Source organism: Archocentrus centrarchus, chromosome 18 (genome assembly GCF_007364275.1).
Source record: "Archocentrus centrarchus isolate MPI-CPG fArcCen1 chromosome 18, fArcCen1, whole genome shotgun sequence".
Lineage (NCBI taxonomy): Eukaryota > Metazoa > Chordata > Actinopteri > Cichliformes > Cichlidae > Archocentrus > Archocentrus centrarchus.
In genome coordinates, this window is record NC_044363.1 from 16,794,543 (window position 1) to 16,813,077 (window position 18,535).

The window sequence follows — 18,535 nt, forward strand, 5'->3', positions numbered from 1 at the left end:
CCTCTCCAACATCCATACTCTCAATATCAATCCCGCCCTGCCTGTCTGCTGTCCTCTCATTTATCACAGTTCACCCTGAGGACTGCCACTTATTGATTTGTTGTTCTTCTTTGCATTCCTTTTCCTTCCTGCCAGCTTGGTGTTCTTCCATTCAGCACAGAGCTCCAAGTCCTCATAGCAGTATGACATTTATTAACAAGGAAGTATTGACGCTGCTTATTCGTTTGCTACTAAGCTGTGAGCAAACAGGCTCAGTAGCTTCCTGCAAATTCTGGTGTCTTATTTAAGATTGTTTTTTCTAAAAAAAAAAAAGGGACAAAATGTGTGCTTTGTTTGGTGTATGAAGCAAATTAAAAGGCCAGTTTGCCCAATTTAAAAATGAATCGTACTTACCTGAAGTGTTACTGCGAGGAAAGTTGAAATGGGTGTCTGATAAAGCTTGTTGTGACTTTTGTTTTCCAAGGAGATCAGCTTTAATATCCACGGTGAATGCTTTTATCAACTCTAGAACTTTGTCTGCTCTTTTAGACATTTTCTGTACCATCAAGGTAATCCAACACTCATTTTCTGTGCAATAACACATATAGAAACTGTTAATAACTATTCACAAGAGTGGAAATACAGTTAAGCAAAAAACAACGAAAAAATACTTAGTTATATTTTTAAAAAACTGACTGCTCTGCAATATTATACCTTCTAATAATGTCTCCTAAAGCGTTACTGGAATTACTCTTACAAAAATTAGAGCATGATAATACCCCAAACACAGTAAGGCTGCTAAAATCTATTAAATATATTAACCATCTCTAATTCAAAAACACTTTTTTTTTTTTTTATTACATTGGGTTGTTGGGTGGTGCAACTGTCTCAATTTTGTGTGATGCAAAGCTTACAGATTATAATGCATCTATATGACACATAGAATTTAAAAGATCAGTTTACAAAGTTTTATAGTAATTTTAGAGTTGAAACTAACCAGATGGATGGACCTGCAGGTATATGAAAAAATACCAACCAAATTATTAAAAAAAAAATCCTGTTCACTCCAGCCTGAACCTGTCTACTCAGCACTCTATTGCAAAAGCCACAATTTCACAATTCAGTTTTATCAGTTTAGGCCCACCTGAACGTCACACTCACAGCCGCAGAGTGAAACCAAGTGCACGCATTTACACTGCATGAAAGGCTCGCAGAGGCTCAACATTGGAAAACATGTTTATTCGCTTTTTTACCAGTGCAGTCGAATGAAATGAGAAACAGAACAGAAACAGATACAAACAAACATGGAGCATCACCGCGTTACACAAGTCAAGGTCAGTAAAGTTCGTAACACCTCTGCAGCAAACAAAACTATTTTTGGACCAGTGAGAATCTGCGTGGCTTTACATGAGAGTCTGTGCACGCTCATTGTGTTCTCTGACAGGCAGAAGTCGAAGATTTTCTGGGAACAAAAGAAAAATATCTTGTGGCTTTCGTGTGGGCCAGTTGTTGGGACACACTGCCACCTGCTGGTTAGGAGGCAACTGTACAGCAGCAGGATCAGCGATACATTTTATTTAAATTTTAAAATTTCTAGCCTGAGCTCAGTAACATTAAAGACTAAATAAACTTCAAACCGTTGCACTTGAGCTAGCTAGCTAACAGCTAGTAAAGCCTTAGATCTTTTTTCCATCAGTTCTTCAATCTGGTGTGACATTGTTCAAACATATAAAATATTACAGCTGTCTTCAGTCAAATTTGCAATTTATCTGAATGAATCAGAAAAAATGCCCATATAAAAAGTCAAATAAAAAAGAATGGAGTATATTTACCTTACAGACTCGAAAGAAAGTTCTGAAACAAGTACTTCACATATCTGTGAATTTGTGCATGAGAGGAGCAATATCTACCATATGATGTAAATAACTGTCCAGTCAGTTCAGCAGATACGAGCACATGACCACTGTGTACAAGTCTGGTGTGGAGAATTACACAATGTTTTTTTTTGTGTGTGTTTGTGTGTGTGTCTGCCTGAGTGACATTCAGGACTCGTCTCCGTTAGCGCTGTCGCCATCGTCCTCTCCTTCCTCCTGCTCACCTTCCTCGTCGTCATCCTCCTCTCTCCCTCTGCTTTTCAACTGCATAGAGGGACGCACACAGAAGAAGTAACTGCAACTATTTTTTTTTTATTTAGCAACAACTGATTCATCAGTATTTTGAAGAATGATGGTTACAGCCTGTCATGTATACATCAAAAGATAAAACAAAGCCTGTACTGATGGAAATCGGTATTTGATGAATGGATCAAACAAATCCAACCCCAATTCCAAAAAAGTTCCAACACTGATTTTCAGTCTGGTCAATGCGCAGAGATTTCTCCAGATACTCTGAATCTTTTGATATTATGTACCACAGATGATGCAGACATATGTACAGTTTGTGTATATTGCTTAAAAGCTGCTGATGTCCTCACTTTTACCTCTACTCACCTCATCTTCATCCTCCAGCAGGTCTCCCTCCTCCTCTGAGTCATTGAGCTCCTGGCTCTCTTTGTCCCTCTTCAGGCTGTCTTCCTTCTTGCTTGAGGTAGATGAGTGGAGGGGGGACACTTCACCTGGCTCAGGTTTGGAGCTTTTCATCTCTGAGTAGATGATGGAAAAAAAAAAATGAAACAAAGAGGATCGGAAACAGATGAACAGGTGGAATCGAGAAGCGCACGCACACACACACACACACACACACACACACACACACACACACACACACACACACACACACACACACACACAAACAAAATCCACTAAATCCCCCAAATAAAAACCTGTAACTTCTGTTGCTGCCAGTCAGCTTGATACCTGGAAGGTTTATATAACAGATGGAGCTGGGTGGATGAAATGTATATATTTAACATTTGCATAAGCACCGTCATGACTCACCTCTGTGCAGCATGAGTCACAGAAAATATATTTGTGAAAACAAAATAAAAGATATCTCCTGTTAAACATTTGGCATGGGAAGCAGTGGACTTTGCTTCTGTTGGTATTGGGTTTTCCAAACTGACAAGTAAATAAACACATATGTAAACATGTACTGACTATAGATGCATTCTTGGTCTCTCATTAGAGGTTTTTAAGCTGTTGAAATTCTTAATGTGTTAAACAGATGCCTAGCTAACCAAAAAAAAAAAAAAAAAAAAAAAGCTATCAGATATAATTTCAGTGGGACCCACCTGACTTCTTGCTGTGGTCCTTCTCCATGCGCTCTAAGCTGTCCAGCAGGTAGTCCACCTTGTGTTTGATCTGTGTAAGCTCTCTTTTTATGGTCTGTAGATCATCTGTCTTCACTGTAGGAGAAGCGGGGGATAATCCCGCTGGGATTAACTTTGGAAGCCAACAGTGAAGACAGCTTGAATAACTCTGAAAGGAGCCTACTTGTACGAGAAGTTCTCTGGCTGCTCTTGGAGGAGGAAGAGAAGCTGGTCTTGGTTCGTCGGCTCCCTCCGCTGCTCAGGCTGACCCTGGGACGTTTGGAGGGGATGACAGCGCGGGACAATGGTGGAGGGGGAGGAGGAGGCACCCGGGACTGGTAGGAGTACATTCTGAGACGGACAGCGTCAGAGTGAATACCAGCTAAAAATCTGAAGCCCTCAGTTGTGCAATAGTAAATAAAATGTAATAATAATAATATTATTAAAGGTTATTCATTTATATTTTATTACTCTGAGTTATTAGAACTACAGCCATAATTTAAATGGAACATCACTATGAATCAAAATCAAGTATTTCTGTCCAAAAAGGCCACAAAGTCAAATGCAGTCAATCCTCCATCAGCTAATGGCTCAGCCGCTGCCCTTCTACACATCATATAAGCAAATCTGATTGAAGACTGCCTAACCGCCATGCCTCTGCAGCTCCAGCTCATCTTTTCCGTGTTAATCCCGCCCTGGTCTTTGCTGGGGTCATGCTGCAGCAATTTTTGTCAATGTTACAAACCAAAAAAAGGTGTTGTCCCCAAGTCTGGATAATAAGGTGCTGGGCAACAGGCAGTGCGATCACAATTACACTGATAAATTATGATCAAATATGTCTAAAGAATAAACAGCTTACCTGTCATAGTAATCTCTTTGAAAGTCATAGTCCAAATCAAAAGATGAACTGTGGAGAGAGTGGGGATAGAATAGAAAGTTTAACCGGCCAAATCTGCTAAAACTACTACACTGTTATTGTGACCAAAAGCAGCACGCACACACCTGTACATGTCTCCTGCAGATCGCTTCACTGTCTTTGATCTATGAGGCTTTGGCTCACCTGCCAGATTGATGTCTGTGGGAGGAGAAACACTGAGTTAAGGTGGGATGGAAATGCAGGAAAGACACGCTGTGGACAGAATGTGTGAAATACCATCAAACACATTTCACCACTTCTTCCCCTCCATCTGCTACATTAAATTTGTCAGACTGCCGCTCGGTTTTACCTCTACCAGACGGTATTTGCAAATAACTCCTCACATTTATTTTGATTTGCCTGCAGAACAGAGAGTTCACTCTGGCCTTGCTCAGAACTGATCTGAACTGGCTGTTTCTCTTTCTTTACCTTCATGTGGGATGCTGCTGTTTAAATATGCCTGATTTTTAACACTAGAGGGCAGCAGCATGCATTTGAATGATGAAACAGGAAGATCAGCCCAGGTTTTGATCTGAAGGCGGGCAAAACCCTGCACATTGTAACGATACAACTCAGCACGTGTGAATGAAAACATATTCACAGGTGATAGATTCTAGTAGAGAGATAGAATATTGGAAAATATACTTGATTTGCTTTCCTGCAAAGTTACATGTAAAAACTGATTTTACTTTCAACATAGTGAATGTAAATCTGCTGCCACCATCTTACCGTAACATATAGTCTTGATACACCGAGCTCAGTGGTTACAAAATATACCTACTAACCCTTCCAACAATCTTTAGTGAAGTGAACTTCTTAACTTGTTGTTTTACAGTTTTACTGACATGCATAGACAGGGCAGACAGTGAAGATAGTGTCTGCATGTATAGGTGTCTACATGCTACTTACTGTGAGTTACCAAATCAATAATAAAGGCTAATGTTTACCCCCAGTTTACATGTTATACTTTGTTTATCCGACCCCAGTCGGTCAGAGTTGGAAACTGGATGTCAAGCATCAGATCTGTGAGCACAGGAAGTTTGCACATGACACTGCAGTCACTGAGATGATCACTGACGAGGAAGAGACAGCATATAGAAGAAAACTGCAAGACTGGCGGCCTTGTGTCAAGAAAATAATCTTTCCAAAATTGCAGATAAGACCAAGGAGATTATTAATTATTGATCCGAGGAAGAGGACGCAGCGGCATGCTCCAATACACATCGGTGTGACACAGATAGAGAGGGTGAAAACCTTTAAATTCCTTGGGACACGTATCAATGAGGATCTCACCTGGTCTCACAACATCCAGCAACTTCTCAATAAATCACACCAAAGACCGTCCTTCCTAAGACTACTGAGGAAATGTGGCATGTCGACCTAAATGCTCAGCAACTTCTACAGATGCTGAGAGCATCATCACTACTTCGATTACAGTTTGGTACAGAATCTCCACTGTTCTGGACAGGAAGGTTCTCCAGTATATAATAAAAAAAAATTTTTTTAATTGCTGGAGCAGCCTTCTCATCACTACAGGACATTTACACCAGTAGGGCCCACACCACCATTAAGGATAATACGCAAATCAATGACTGTCAAACAGCTTCACAGGCCATCACACAGCCCCTCTCCCACCCCATCATCACTGTTGACTGATACTATAATTATTATTGTCTGCTATTACTCATTTCTACAGATTTGCCTGCAAAATCTCAAAGTGTTATCTACTTCCTTGAGCGAGACAATAAAAACAATATTACAATATTTACAATATTACAATATTATGTTTTTATTTTAGAGAGTTTGATTTTCTGTTACATGGCACTGAACAGGAGTGGCCCTCCAATCTCATTGTACATCCTGTATAATGACAATAAAGGCATTCTATTCTATTCTATTCTAATACTGACCCTGGCCTATTCAAGATTACAAGATGACCTTCGCCAAATCTCACCCAAAAGAAAACCCTCTAAATGATAACTGTGATTGTTTTTGATTTTTATATAAAACAAGTTTTCAGAAATGGAGTTCAGTACTGATTTTATGCCTAGACCCTCTCATTTTTCCACTCCATCTCACCTAGCACCTGTCCGACGATCATGCGGCCGTCCTCCCCGGCTACGGCGGCCCTGGCATTCCTCTCATTGGAGTACTGGACGAAGGCGTATCCCTTGTGGACAGAGCAGCCAACGATCTTGCCGTACTTGGAGAAGATCGCCTCCACGTCGGCCTTGGTGACCAGCAGGGTGTTGAGGTTGCCGATGAAGACGCGGGAGTTGAGGGAGTGGGGGTCGGTCTTGTTGGTCACGTTGCTGCTGGCCATCAGGCTGGAAGTGGAGGACGACGACCAACTGGCAGGGAGGCAGAAAGGAAAGGGTGAGCTCAGGAGGTAATGGGTGAAGAAAAGAAGATCAGAGACAGTATGTGGGGGTTAGCAGTGTTTAGGGAAACAAAAGGTTGTGATATGCATTTGTCTTACACTAAACTTTGAAGATATTCTTTGCCCAAAGGTCAATGTGAGTGTTGAACCTTCAAGTTCTTTAATACTGTGGCTTTAATCACACTGCCTTTGAGACTGCCTCCAAAATGGGCTTAATTTAGTTTTATCTTTTGATCCATTAGGTTATGAAATATCAGAAGATGAGAACCTGACTTGTAAACTAATACAACAAGCGGCACTTCCAACTAATTCACGGCATTTTGAATGTGATGAACTCCACATGGTTCATCATTATAAAGACAGGTGTTAATTTGCTGTAATCAAGTAATCAGTTCATTTGTCTAATTTCATATTTTTGTCATTATAATCATAAGAAAATGACATTGCAATTACTGATCCGCATAAGAAAATTCGAGTTGTGCCTCCTTCTTTCTTTTACTGTGCAGGTGAATTCAGCAAAGAGGGCTAATATACTTACACTCCTTACACACTAACTGCAAGTTTGCACTATCAAGAGCATCTAAAAATAGGTACCGTACAGCAGAATAGACAGAGTGATCGGGTCATGAAGCAACCAACACTCACTCCATTGTGTCTGTACTCGGGTCGGTGGAGGTCTGCCTGCCTGTCTGTTGGAGAGAAGAGGGTCGTCGAGAAACTATGAGACATGGAGTCAGTGACTGTGTGGAGATATCTGCAACACCTCCAAAAGAGTTTTTGTTTTACCTCCCATTTGGCCAAAAACGTGCTTAAAAAGGAAGGAGGGGCTGGTCAGGAGGTGATAAAAATGTTTTTCAAAAATAAGGTGGCCACAAAAAGAAGCCAAAAAAATAAAAAATCCTGTGGGATAAATGGTTGTTATGACAAAAACAAATATATTGACTCGTAATGGTGAAGAAACTAAAACGGTTTTCTTTGCATAACAGCATCTGGACAAAGCTTATAAAATTTGTGGTGATTATATAACTTGGGATTGTTTCATAAACATGCAGTTGGTATACTTGCACACCAGTGAGCTCATATCACGTGTAATTCACGAGCCTGCAGGTACAATATCCTTTTCAGGTTGATCCCTTTGGGCTTCTTTCACTTTATGCCAGTATAAATCTACCATGTTGGCAGCCACATACCAGATTCTCCTCTGAAGGCTTGATTCACATGAAAGTTTGCATCAGTTTTTCTTTCACTTACATCAGCGCATTTTGGAATCTTCTCATTTTTTCACGAGTCTTGAAATGTTTCCGTTTGTTTCTCCACACTAATGCACAGCGTTTGATGTGAACTGACGTGTACAATTGGCAGAGACGAGCCAGTTTTAATTAGTACAGACGGGCTGCGTTGTGGCTGAACTGCCGTCTCATCGGTGGCCAACATTGCAAAGTTATGTAACACTGCAGGAGGGGAAAAAAGTCTCAAAGTATCAAAGGGACGGCATGGGGAAGGGTCATTCTCTAAGGTGTCCTCCTTATTCTGGTCACAGTTCTGCAGTAAACTTTAAACCCCTGAAAAATATCTTCTTTACTCAATTCCCTCTGTCCTGAGAGCCATCCATCTCATTACCCACCACTTCAGCCACTGCAACGTCACATCTCGGCTGCCAAAACAACTGCAGCCCAGGAGCCTCTCCCCTTTCTGGCCAGTGGCTTCTAGCAGCGGATTACACAGTTTGTAGCAGGCTGGCTGGCCACAGCTTAAAGCCGTGCTCTCCTCTGCATGATTTTGGCCAGGGTGCATTATTGTTTGGCAAGCTGACAGGATGTCTACAACACGAAGTGTGTTCAAGAGGTGCAGGAGACAATTGCAGGCTCTTTTGCTTATGTTTCTAAATCTTTATGGAGGGCTTCAGGCAAGAATATCGAGCTTTGAATGGCTGATGCTAAACGCAACCAATCAAGTAATACACACCAGATGAACAAAGTAACATTAAAACCTTGCATATTATAGGCATGTGGCTGGAGATTTTTTTGTTTAGACCGAAGCAGGTGCTCAGTCATTGTGGAGCAAATATCCTGTCATGTCTTTTAGGTACTGATGATCTACTTGTAAACACCAGTTCTGTTCGGCCAGTACAATTTTCATGTCTTTGGCACAATTTGAGGACTTTGTTTATCCATGTAATGTTATTTGCAGCCATTTGTGTGCACTTCCTTTAAACAGTATTTATTGCAGGCCTATTACATTGCCTGTTATACTCAATTGCATGATTGCATGTGGTCTCCTTGTAATTTGACTCTAAATTCAACACATGGGGGCTCATTATTTGGGAATAACTGCTCACTTAAGTCCCTTATTAATGGTTCAACAGACCTCTCTGGAACGTTTGCTATCCATTGCCTCATCTGGGCCTCATTCTAGAAGGATTCCACATACAAAGCTTGTGTTTCATGTAAATCTTCAGCTCCCCTCTGGCTGGTAATACTGTGGGTTCATTACTGCATGTCTGCTGTGTGTTGGTTTTGTGTTTGTGCTTCAACTGTGGCAGACACTGCAGCCCTCAGGACGCATGCTTGAAGACAGACAAGACAAAATGACAGGAGCAGTTTTGTTTTGTGTGTAGTTTGCGTGTGAGTCCGTTTTTTTTTTATTTTTTTTTTAATACACATTCAGGGAGGAAAAAATGAAGAGAAAGTGTCAATATGGTCATCACCTCAGCTTTTTTGATTTGTTTTTTCCAAATCAGCTCAGATGATGATGGAGATGAAAAAGCAAATGGAACTCGTTACAAAATATCTGAATCTGATTCTTTAAAAAAAAAAAAAAAACACAAAAAACACAAAAGGGCAGGAAAAAAAAAAAAAACAGCATTTAGTGATTACTGAATTAGTCACTCATTAATGTTATTTCACTGGCATGCTGCCTTAAAGGATAAAAGCCATTTTAGGGACTGATAATTGCCTCTTAAAGAGCAGGCAACTTTGTGTTTACATGAGTATTGGAGCAGATTTTAACTCAGCAATTAACATGCACACTCACAAAAAAAAACAAACATAAACAAAAACCAGAAAAAATGCACTGCAAAGAAAGAAAAACAGTCCTTTTTTGTCTCTGTCGGTGCCTTTTCTCCATCTAAGGACTGTATGTGGGAAGATTTGAAGAGGTGTTATCCAGCAATTAGCTACAGTACAAACTGGGCCTCTCATAATCAACAACATGATGTATCTGATTATCATGAACTGTGAGGCTCATTTATGAGGCCATGAGTGCCAAACAGTTTGAAAATTGAGTGGTTGACTACACTCTAGTTTCAAAAAGGGGGAGAGAATAGACTATTGTCAAAAAGTGGTGAAAGTGGAGAAGACATATTAAAAAATATATATATATGCAAAAGTTGAGGTGAAAAACAAAACAAAAAAAGGGTGTAGACCAACTTACGATTTGTCGTTGCTGAAAAAAGTGGCTTCAAAAACTAAACAGGGGGAAACAAAAAAAGGAAGAAATTAGAAAAGAAGCTCCTCAAAGTGCTCCAATGCTCTTACAACAGGCAGGAGAAACTGTGCGGGAAAAATATGAACGTTACAAGAGATTTTCCACATTCTAACTCCCATCCAACCCTCATAGTGGTCTCTACAAAATCACTGCTGAGGCTAAGATTTAAATTTTTTTTTTCTTACTTTAAAATTATACCTTTAAAAAAATAAAAAGTAAATCGTCAGTGAACATTTATCTTTACTATAAAAAACAGATGAATTCTACACCACACTGTAGTGACAAGTGCTTCCCAGAATTTATTTTAGAATATATAATAAGTAATTAGACATTTGAAACCCCACGAGGGAAAAAAACAAACAAAAATCAAGGGCTTAAAATCACAACCACAATAACATGGCTCATGTATGTTTAATTAAATACACTATGTGGACCAAAGAACTGCGCCACAACTCTTACTGCCCATTTATGCTCGTCATTCTTGTCCTCAAGAATGGCACCAGATGATGTCACATCAGCTGGTCATGCACCTCACGATTTTTGTAATGGTGCATGGGTGCCACTACTGCTGCAGCTGGGTTGAAGTCACAAGTTTGTGATTGGCTCGGTTTTTTCTGCCATTTTAATGATATATCAGTACAGAAGGTCAGACATTCACAGATTATACAGCGGGAGATGCTGCAAAAAGAAAAACTTCTGGATGACTTCTCCTACACCAGCAGTATATTGGAGGTTTTGTCTATTTTGTGTATAATATATATATATATATCTGCACTGTTTACATGCGACACAGCCAATGAGGTGAGTGTAAATAGGCCGTAAATCTTTGAATTCAGGTGTTTTCAGTCCCAGTGTCACAGGTTTATAAAATTGTGCACAAACATTTGTGAAAGAATGGGTCATTCTAAAGAGCTCACTGGATGCCACTGCTGCAGCGGGTCAGGTCATGAAGTTTCTTTCCTCTTAGATATTCCACGACCTGTAAGTAGTGTCATTGAAAGATCAGGAACTGCAGCAACTCAGCCATGAAGTGGAGCTTCCTGACATGGTTTTCCATGACTAATACCCCATTTACATAACATTTTCAGATGAAAACAGTAAAGTTTTGATGCGTTTCAGCCTCCCAATTACACCAAAATATCTACACTGCTAACTTGCGGCCTGGCAATGGGAACTACAGCTTTTTCAATGTCTTGCGTTTCTGTGTAAACGAAGATCATTTTTTAAATGTATCCATCTGAACGTGCTACTTTTCGAAAACGGCAAAACACCCTTTTTACTGAAAACGTTCTCGTGTAAACAGGGCCGTAGAGGCTCCTGTAAGTGTTGCCTGTTGGCTTTTGTCCATAAAGTGTAGCTACAATTAATTACTTAATTGATATTCAATTCTTAACAGCTCCAGACAGCATTTCTAAACCAGTGTTACTCACATGAGGTAATTTGAGGACTGCGAGAGGTACTGTTTTTCTCTTAAAATTCAGGTGTTTTCCTAAATGTAATAATACTTCACTTTAAAAAATAATTACACAACAGTATTTAATGTTTAATATTCACTGTTGGAAGCATTTGACTGATTTTTTTCTTCTTTTTTTTTATTGAGTGAAAAACCACTGGGTTAAACAACAGCTTTTATAGCACCAGTGGTTCACTGCAGAAGAAATCATGCTGCAGTCGCCTTTTCCAGCATCACTAAGAGTTCAACGGGACTAGAAATGGTCATGTAAAATAAAAGGGAACAAACACCGACTTTAAAAAAAAAAAAATCTGTATTTCTTCACTGACTTCTACCATGCATCACTAAAACACTTTTCTTATCTGAACTTCTATATTAGTGCAAACTGACGTGTAACAGCAGACTGTGTTGTGTGCTTCGCAATGCACATGGAAAAGGAAATCACTGGTTTGGGAAAACTGCTGGCTTCCCTTTTTCAGCCCCCTGCATTCCCTCTATATAGAGGGTCAGACTACATGTCAGCTGCAGAACAACACCCCTGCTCAAGGCCACTTGCAGAGAACACACCTGGGGACAGGGGAGGTGGGTGCAGGAAGAGAGTAGGGTGTCTAGCTCATGAGAGGGCTTTCTTACATTTCCACTGTGTTGCACAATTGACTGAGTTTGTGCTTAATACTATGCAAATGTTAGTTCATAAGGCTTTAAACCCAATGAAGGTAGGGAAAAAAACTAAAACATGAGCCTACGCCTGGTATCATCTCATTGCAGACCCCTATGCAGAGGCCCACTCAGTCACCTCGGGTTTATGCAGCTGCACAGCTCAGAGTACACAGCTACTGAGTGAGTATGGCTTTCTCACTTTGCAAAAAATGGCGAAAAAAATAAAATATCAAAATTACCAAACGCAAAATTCAGTGGCGCCAACGCTACACACATCCCCCGGCCATGACTGTACAATACATGAAAGCATCGTTGCATTAATGTTCCTTCAAAAACGCCCCCGCTTCTCACTGAGGAAAAACAACATCACTCCTGAGAGCTCTGCTGCGGGAAACACACCGCCTCAGCACTGCCAAAATCACAAAGGAAATGGAAAAATACGGCGCTAGGACTCATCGTAAACGACTGCACATCAAGTTTCAAGTGGAGGCAAAACATAGGACGAGAATAAAAAGCAAAATATAAAAACATGTTCCCAGATGAACGGCGACACGTCTCTCTCTATTTTTTTTTGGCAAAACTGTCCAGAAAATCCCGGAACAATCTTCCATATTTATTTATTTTTTTTCCTCCATGAAAACGATATCTTACTCAGATAAACGATAAAGCTCACACAGCAAACTCGAGGCTTTAAAATGTCTTATTTGAAAAATATTTAAAAAAAAAAAAAAATATATATATATATATATATATAAATATTGCCATGGAAGCTACTTAAAACTAGTTTCTGCGTAGTTTATACTGCCATGACAAAATGTACGCCACTACAGCCAACACAGTCTCACGAATACCACCCAGGAAAAAATGCATTAAAAATAAAAACAAAAAGTCCCAAAGACGGTTCAAAGTCAGGACAAAAACAAAAACAAAAAAAGGTAAAAAGGTAAAAAAAAAAAAAAAAAATCTCTCATGTAAAAATACTCACCAGGAGTTTAACACTAAAAATGAGAACAATTCAACGCTCTTTCTACTTGAACGGGTAAAGATCCGCTTACAGGTCTGCGGGCTCAATGTATCACCTTGAAACCAGTGGACACGAAATGGCGTCTACTCGTACTGGCGACGGGAAAGGTCACGCCCGGTTGTTGAATCCCAGTTTCTGATTGGATAGCTTAAGCCCCGTGTCTGGATGAGCTCTTCGCTGATTGGTGTCTCGCTCTTCCCAGCGCCGCTCGTTGATGACGACATTCGTGTATGTTAATCAAGTGGCTGCGTGACGCTCACGCGCTTTGCTACTTGTAGCTCTGAAACCTTAATGACGGTGCTTTGTTTTATCCCGAAACTGAGGCACGCTTTTAGTCTGTAACTGCATCACGGGTTAAGTCCTAAACACAGACACAACCGCCAGTCTTTATCTCGGGGCTTTATTTGATCAGCGTGCTTATATTAATGCCTGTTTTCTCTCATTATGATGCATGCCCAAAATAGATTTGACATTTCATTGTTCACGTTGTTTATTTGACACAGAAATAAAGACGTTTTTAAATGTATTTGATCAAAACCAATATTTTACAGATCAGTCATGATTAATAGGGAATGGCATGTGAAATCAACACACACGTCAATTTCTTACTTGTATAATGCTCCAAAAATATAGCCACAATGTAACAACAAGGTCATAAATAACCACCAGAGCCCGAATGGCTTTTGAATATCTGCGTCAGCAGGGTCACCACTTCAGTTTCCGAGAAAATGCATCTGTGAGGTAAACAAAAAGGGATTCGTTATGGTACTTTTGAAAAAGTAGAAGAGGACAAGAACAGCTAATTGAGATTGTCTTTCGGAATGAGCGTATCATATAAAGTACCTTGGAGGTCGGCCATCCTCCTCCGGTTTCGAGGCAAAGTGACATCCAATCGTGACATGGACTCAGGTGTTCGCAGCACCTCCTCCAGTCTACACTGTTCATCATTTTCCTGCAGAATAAAGAAAGGTTTAATAAAATGTGAGTAATAGTTTCCTCCTTCCTCCATTTGCTACAGAATCTTTCTGCATAAATGCATCTAATGTAACAACCTGTGATGGAGTTTGTTGATTTTTTCTTCTTCCTACAGGAGTGTTAGGACCTGAGCTTTCGGCTGCACTTTTCTGTCGTTCTCGCTCTCTCTGCGTCAGGATGGCCTGTCGCATGGTCCTGTACTCCAGTGAAAAGTTACTGATGGTTTTGCAGAAGTCTTCCGGTTTGGTGTCCCTCACCATGGCTCGGGAGTAGCCAAGAAAAAGGAGAAAAGAGTGGAACCTGGGGAAAAAAAAATAACAGGGTAAGCTGTACTCCTTAACAAAACGTGTTAAGGAGGCAGTCACATTGACCTAGAGGCTGATTGGTGACTGTTTGCTGGAGATTGCTTTGGTTAGCAGGCTGCTAAAAAAGTAGTTTGCATGGAATTTTGCATGGATGACATGGTAGTGAAACTTGAGAAAATGCAACCCAAATCAGAAACAGAGAACATTCACCTTTAAAGTAAAACTCACCGGTTACGGCTCCAACCAAGGTATTTCAAAAGGTGCAACTTTTACTTTGAAGGTGAACGGTCTCCCATTTCCATTTGCTCTTTTCACAGTTTCACCACCACTTGGCACGAATAGTGGGGAGTGTTTGCATGTCGGCATCTTCCATCCATGCAAACTATGACTGTGGCAAGTCGCAAGCAACCAAAGCAATCACAAGGAGATTTTTTTGTGTGCCAACCTCTTTGTGACCGATTTGTGCACATGTTGGGTCACTAGGGGTCACCAACAGTCCTTGTGACTGTGTGACTGAGGTCTAAGGTGGCAAAAGTTTGGTCTCTTAACCCAGATAATTTCAAATATTATTAGGCGTTTTGTGTTACACAGAGTACCTGTTGAAAACCCTACGATGGACGGCTCTTAGGACTTTCAGCCTTTCCTCACACTCTTTCAGAATCTTCGGAAGCCTGTGACGGAGCGAACCCTCCGGGGCCAGGGCCTCATCACCTACCCCTCTTGTCTTTTCCCCCTTTCCTCCTTTTTTCTTTTCGTCAGCTTTATTCAGCAGCTTCACCTGCTCCCATGATGCTTTGCACAGGCTCTCTAGCTGGGTAAAGTTGGACTGGACTTGGGAGTAGTCGAACTGTAAAGATAAGGGAAGGGTTTTTTTTTTGCAATTCACTGTGGGCTGGTTTGCCTGACTCCATGACTGATGGTCAAATTGAATCAGATGTGCAGGACAAAGGATAAAGGTAAACCCACAGATGCAGCTACACACCTTTCCAGCTTTAGTAACAGCAGTGATGTCTGAGTAGAGGTCAGAGGATTCTGGATAGAGCTGTAGCAGTAACACGCAGACGTGGTGCAGCAGGGGCTGGCGAGTGTGTGTGTCCCTGACCTGAGACAGCTTGCCCAGGTAACTCAGCTCAAAACCACGGGCCTTGGGATAATAAAATGCATTGTAAGAAATAAAGGAAAGATGGATAAAATCAACTTTATATTACAATGCACTCACCTTACATCCGTTGAGAAAGTTACCGATTGCTAGCACTGTCGCCAATATACACCTGAAGGTCTGGCTGGCTGCCAGTTGTTCCATGGCCAACTTCAGATGGAAGAGAGGCTCAGCAATTTCCTTTTTAAGAGGAGAACACATTTAGAGGGCATTTTGGTTCATATGCAATAGCTGAGCCATCAGCTCTGTTTTTATTATAGTCTGGTGACATCTATGTCAAGAGAAGTCGTGACAGCATAACCTGTGTATTAGTTTGTATAGGTATAGTGCCCTAAAACTCCATCCATCCATCCTCTTCCACTTTTCCCTTTCAGGGTTGCAAGATATTACTTCTAGCTCTCCACAAATTATGCTTTAGTCAGGAGAGCCTCTTCCTGTTGAAATTCATCATATTGGTTAAAGCACTATTTTCTGACATGTGGTGTACAGCTGAAGTGTATCATGTTGCTGGATGAATAGCAGCAATTAAAAAAAAAAATCCACATAAGGTGAGTGGCGGTGTGCCACAAGAAAAGCACAGGAACTTGTTTTTTACTGCTCCTTATTCAATGATTTGTTAGATTTAGGCAACTTTGAGGCAAACTTATTCCGTCTACAACAAGCTTCTGTCATTTCCTTGGTTATTATTGAATACCATAGACTTACTGAAGTCTATCGGTCTACCCTAAATGTTTAATTAAGTGCATTAAAGAGTATACAGTGCATTAAAGCGTGATGACAAGGAGCCTCGACTAAGTTTCAGAATATGATGAACAGTGAGTGGGAAAAGACTGAATTTTTATTTACCCTCTCTAAGGTGTCATAGTCCAGAGCAAAGGCCCAAAGCTGAAGCCTGGAACTCAGGTGGGGTATTTCCCCCAAGGTGAGGAGGCAAAGCTCAGCCGGGGCCAGAGGGCAGTTAGGGTTCTGGGCTTTGGCCTCTTTGATCAGGCAAAGTTCCTCTTCAGTCGGGATCAGTGCTTGAAGACGCTGTTTTGGAATGAATGGGGCACAAATGATCTCAAATCTATTTCCTCTATTCTGCAATCCTTTCATTTTATACTAATATTGCTGGGTATGGCAGTATGCTGCTTATCTAAAAAAAAAAAAGCAACTTTGAGTGATTAGGAAAATGCTAAAGCTTGAAATCTGGGCGACTGGCCCTTTACTGTACCTGAATGTCCTCTCGTTCCAGCACACAGCTGTCCATGCTGTAGATAGCAGGGGGGAGGAGGCGAGGAGGGGGCAGGCTGCTCAAGGCAATAGTTATGATGTTACTCCGCTTCATTCCCAACACTGAGACCGATGGCTGCTTCTGTGTTGAGGGTGGAAAAAGAGTTATGAGGCATTTTAATCAAAACAATACACAGCAATTTGTAACTATTTGAAAATCAGAATCACATGGATGAATGTATAAATAGATTTCTCTGTCATCACTCTCACCTGCCGCCCAGAAACGATGTTCAAACTGCTGCCATTGCTTTTAGACTTAAACAAGTACTCCAGTCGGTTTTTATCCAAATTCACTGGCTCGAGCCTGGCCCAAATGGTCTGAGTTCCAAAGCGTGTCATCCTGGGAAGCGGGGCCAGATTCTGCAGCTCCCTCCAATGAATCTTCAAGGTGCGACACTTAACGGTCCCATCTTTAGGGGAAGTTGAGGACGAAGGTGAGGCGAAAGAAGGAGGAGGAGGAGGTGGGGGAGGAAGAGGAGGGGGTGCTGGAGGTGCTTGAAAACATGTTGATGATTTGATGTCTGTAAGGGTTCCCTCATCCTCTGTACTGTCTTCCTCGTCCCAGAGGTCGGAAAAATCCAAGGTGTTCAGGCAGAGACGTGCAGCTGGTGTTAGGAATGAACTCCAGGATTGGTCAAAATCCCAGGTCAGCTCTTTGGATTGTTCCGACTCCTTCATTGATCCTTCAAAGTTGTATGTAACTCAAAAAGTAGGAATCCAGTAGCATTACCTTCACAAATTGGGTTATACTTTCTTTTTTGTGCTTAACAAAAAGGTAGCCCAAAGAGAAAACTTATTCATATTAGAAAAAAAAGTGTCTTCCAGACGTCTTGTTGTTAAGTCCTAATGTTCCAGCAAACTTTGATTCCTTCCTGGTCTTCTCACTGTGCAGTCAGCAACCACCTCACAAACTCTGTGTATCCATCTGAATGTCTGTGGATGCTCTGCCTCACTTGTCCACCACAGAAGTGCATAACTCACACACCCAAGTCACAATTTTTCAACCACCTCAGGGTGTTCTCGCTGCACCGTAACCTGCAATTGCCTCAGGGTGTAGCGTTTGTCCCTCAAATCTAAAATGACGAGCCTGGTTTGATCCAGAAGTCCACCGGTGTCCCTCCTGTGTGCCAGAAGCTTGCAGCCTCACACAAAGAGAAAATTCTTACAAGCTTTGACAGGTTGTGTTTAGTGCTGTATCCAAATCTGATGAGAAAATCCAAAGAATGCCTGTCTGAATATCCACATGATGTGCCTCCGAAGCTGTCCCTCGACATTCATCTTCCTCTGTTCTGTAAGTGACAGCGAGAAAGCTTTCATGAGAGAGGTTCATTGGTCCGTTGGTGTATCAATTTTGGTTTATTTGAGTTGCACCCTTTCCCTTCATTTCCTTATCAAGCCTGCATCTCCTGTTTGTATTTCTACTTGTGTATACAGAACCTCTCTATCTGCCTCTGAAGATCTGTTATTTCCCCTCCTCTTTTGCCTCCCCTTCCCCCCAATGAGCCCATAAAAGAGTACAACTGAGCAAATGTTGCCCTGCTTTCATTCTACAAGCAACTTTGTGGATGACATATCAGCATACAGTAACTGCAGTCACTAGGTCAAGGCACACAGTGAAGCTTTAGTGCACAGTGCATGCTTTGTAAATCTTATGCATAACCCTTGTGCTAAAAAGGAGA

General features: G+C 41.1%; 2 protein-coding genes across 5 annotated transcripts; both read right to left on the reverse strand.

The window, feature by feature from the left end:
- Positions 1 to 1,203: 1,203 nt before the first annotated feature.
- LOC115797176 (heterogeneous nuclear ribonucleoprotein C) lies at positions 1,204 to 13,222 on the reverse strand. Of its 4 annotated transcripts, XM_030753682.1 has the most exons (11): positions 13,107 to 13,167; positions 9,955 to 9,988; positions 7,309 to 7,349; positions 7,168 to 7,211; positions 6,222 to 6,493; positions 4,229 to 4,301; positions 4,086 to 4,133; positions 3,411 to 3,577; positions 3,209 to 3,322; positions 2,469 to 2,620; positions 1,204 to 2,117 (listed from the first exon to the last, which is right to left on the reverse strand). In XM_030753682.1, the coding sequence occupies exons 4-11, from the start codon at positions 7,170 to 7,172 to the stop codon at positions 2,022 to 2,024; spliced, it is 927 nt and encodes a 308-aa protein (XP_030609542.1). In that variant the 5' UTR covers positions 7,173 to 7,211; positions 7,309 to 7,349; positions 9,955 to 9,988; positions 13,107 to 13,167; the 3' UTR covers positions 1,204 to 2,021. The 4 variants fall into 4 exon arrangements, with proteins under 4 accessions (XP_030609542.1, XP_030609545.1, XP_030609544.1 ...); XM_030753685.1 differs by lacking the exon at positions 7,309 to 7,349 and having other exon boundaries at positions 13,107 to 13,222; XM_030753684.1 differs by lacking the exons at positions 7,309 to 7,349; positions 13,107 to 13,167 and adding an exon at positions 10,926 to 10,966.
- A 1,786-nt stretch (positions 13,223 to 15,008) lies between these two features.
- Positions 15,009 to 17,646, reverse strand: LOC115797034 (FH1/FH2 domain-containing protein 1-like). The gene is made up of 6 exons (XM_030753516.1): positions 17,067 to 17,646; positions 16,798 to 16,938; positions 16,431 to 16,613; positions 15,645 to 15,764; positions 15,408 to 15,569; positions 15,009 to 15,272 (listed from the first exon to the last, which is right to left on the reverse strand). Exons 1-6 carry the CDS (start codon positions 17,532 to 17,534, stop codon positions 15,009 to 15,011), a joined length of 1,338 nt encoding a protein of 445 aa, XP_030609376.1. The 5' UTR covers positions 17,535 to 17,646.
- Between the last annotated feature and the right edge of the window lie 889 nt (positions 17,647 to 18,535).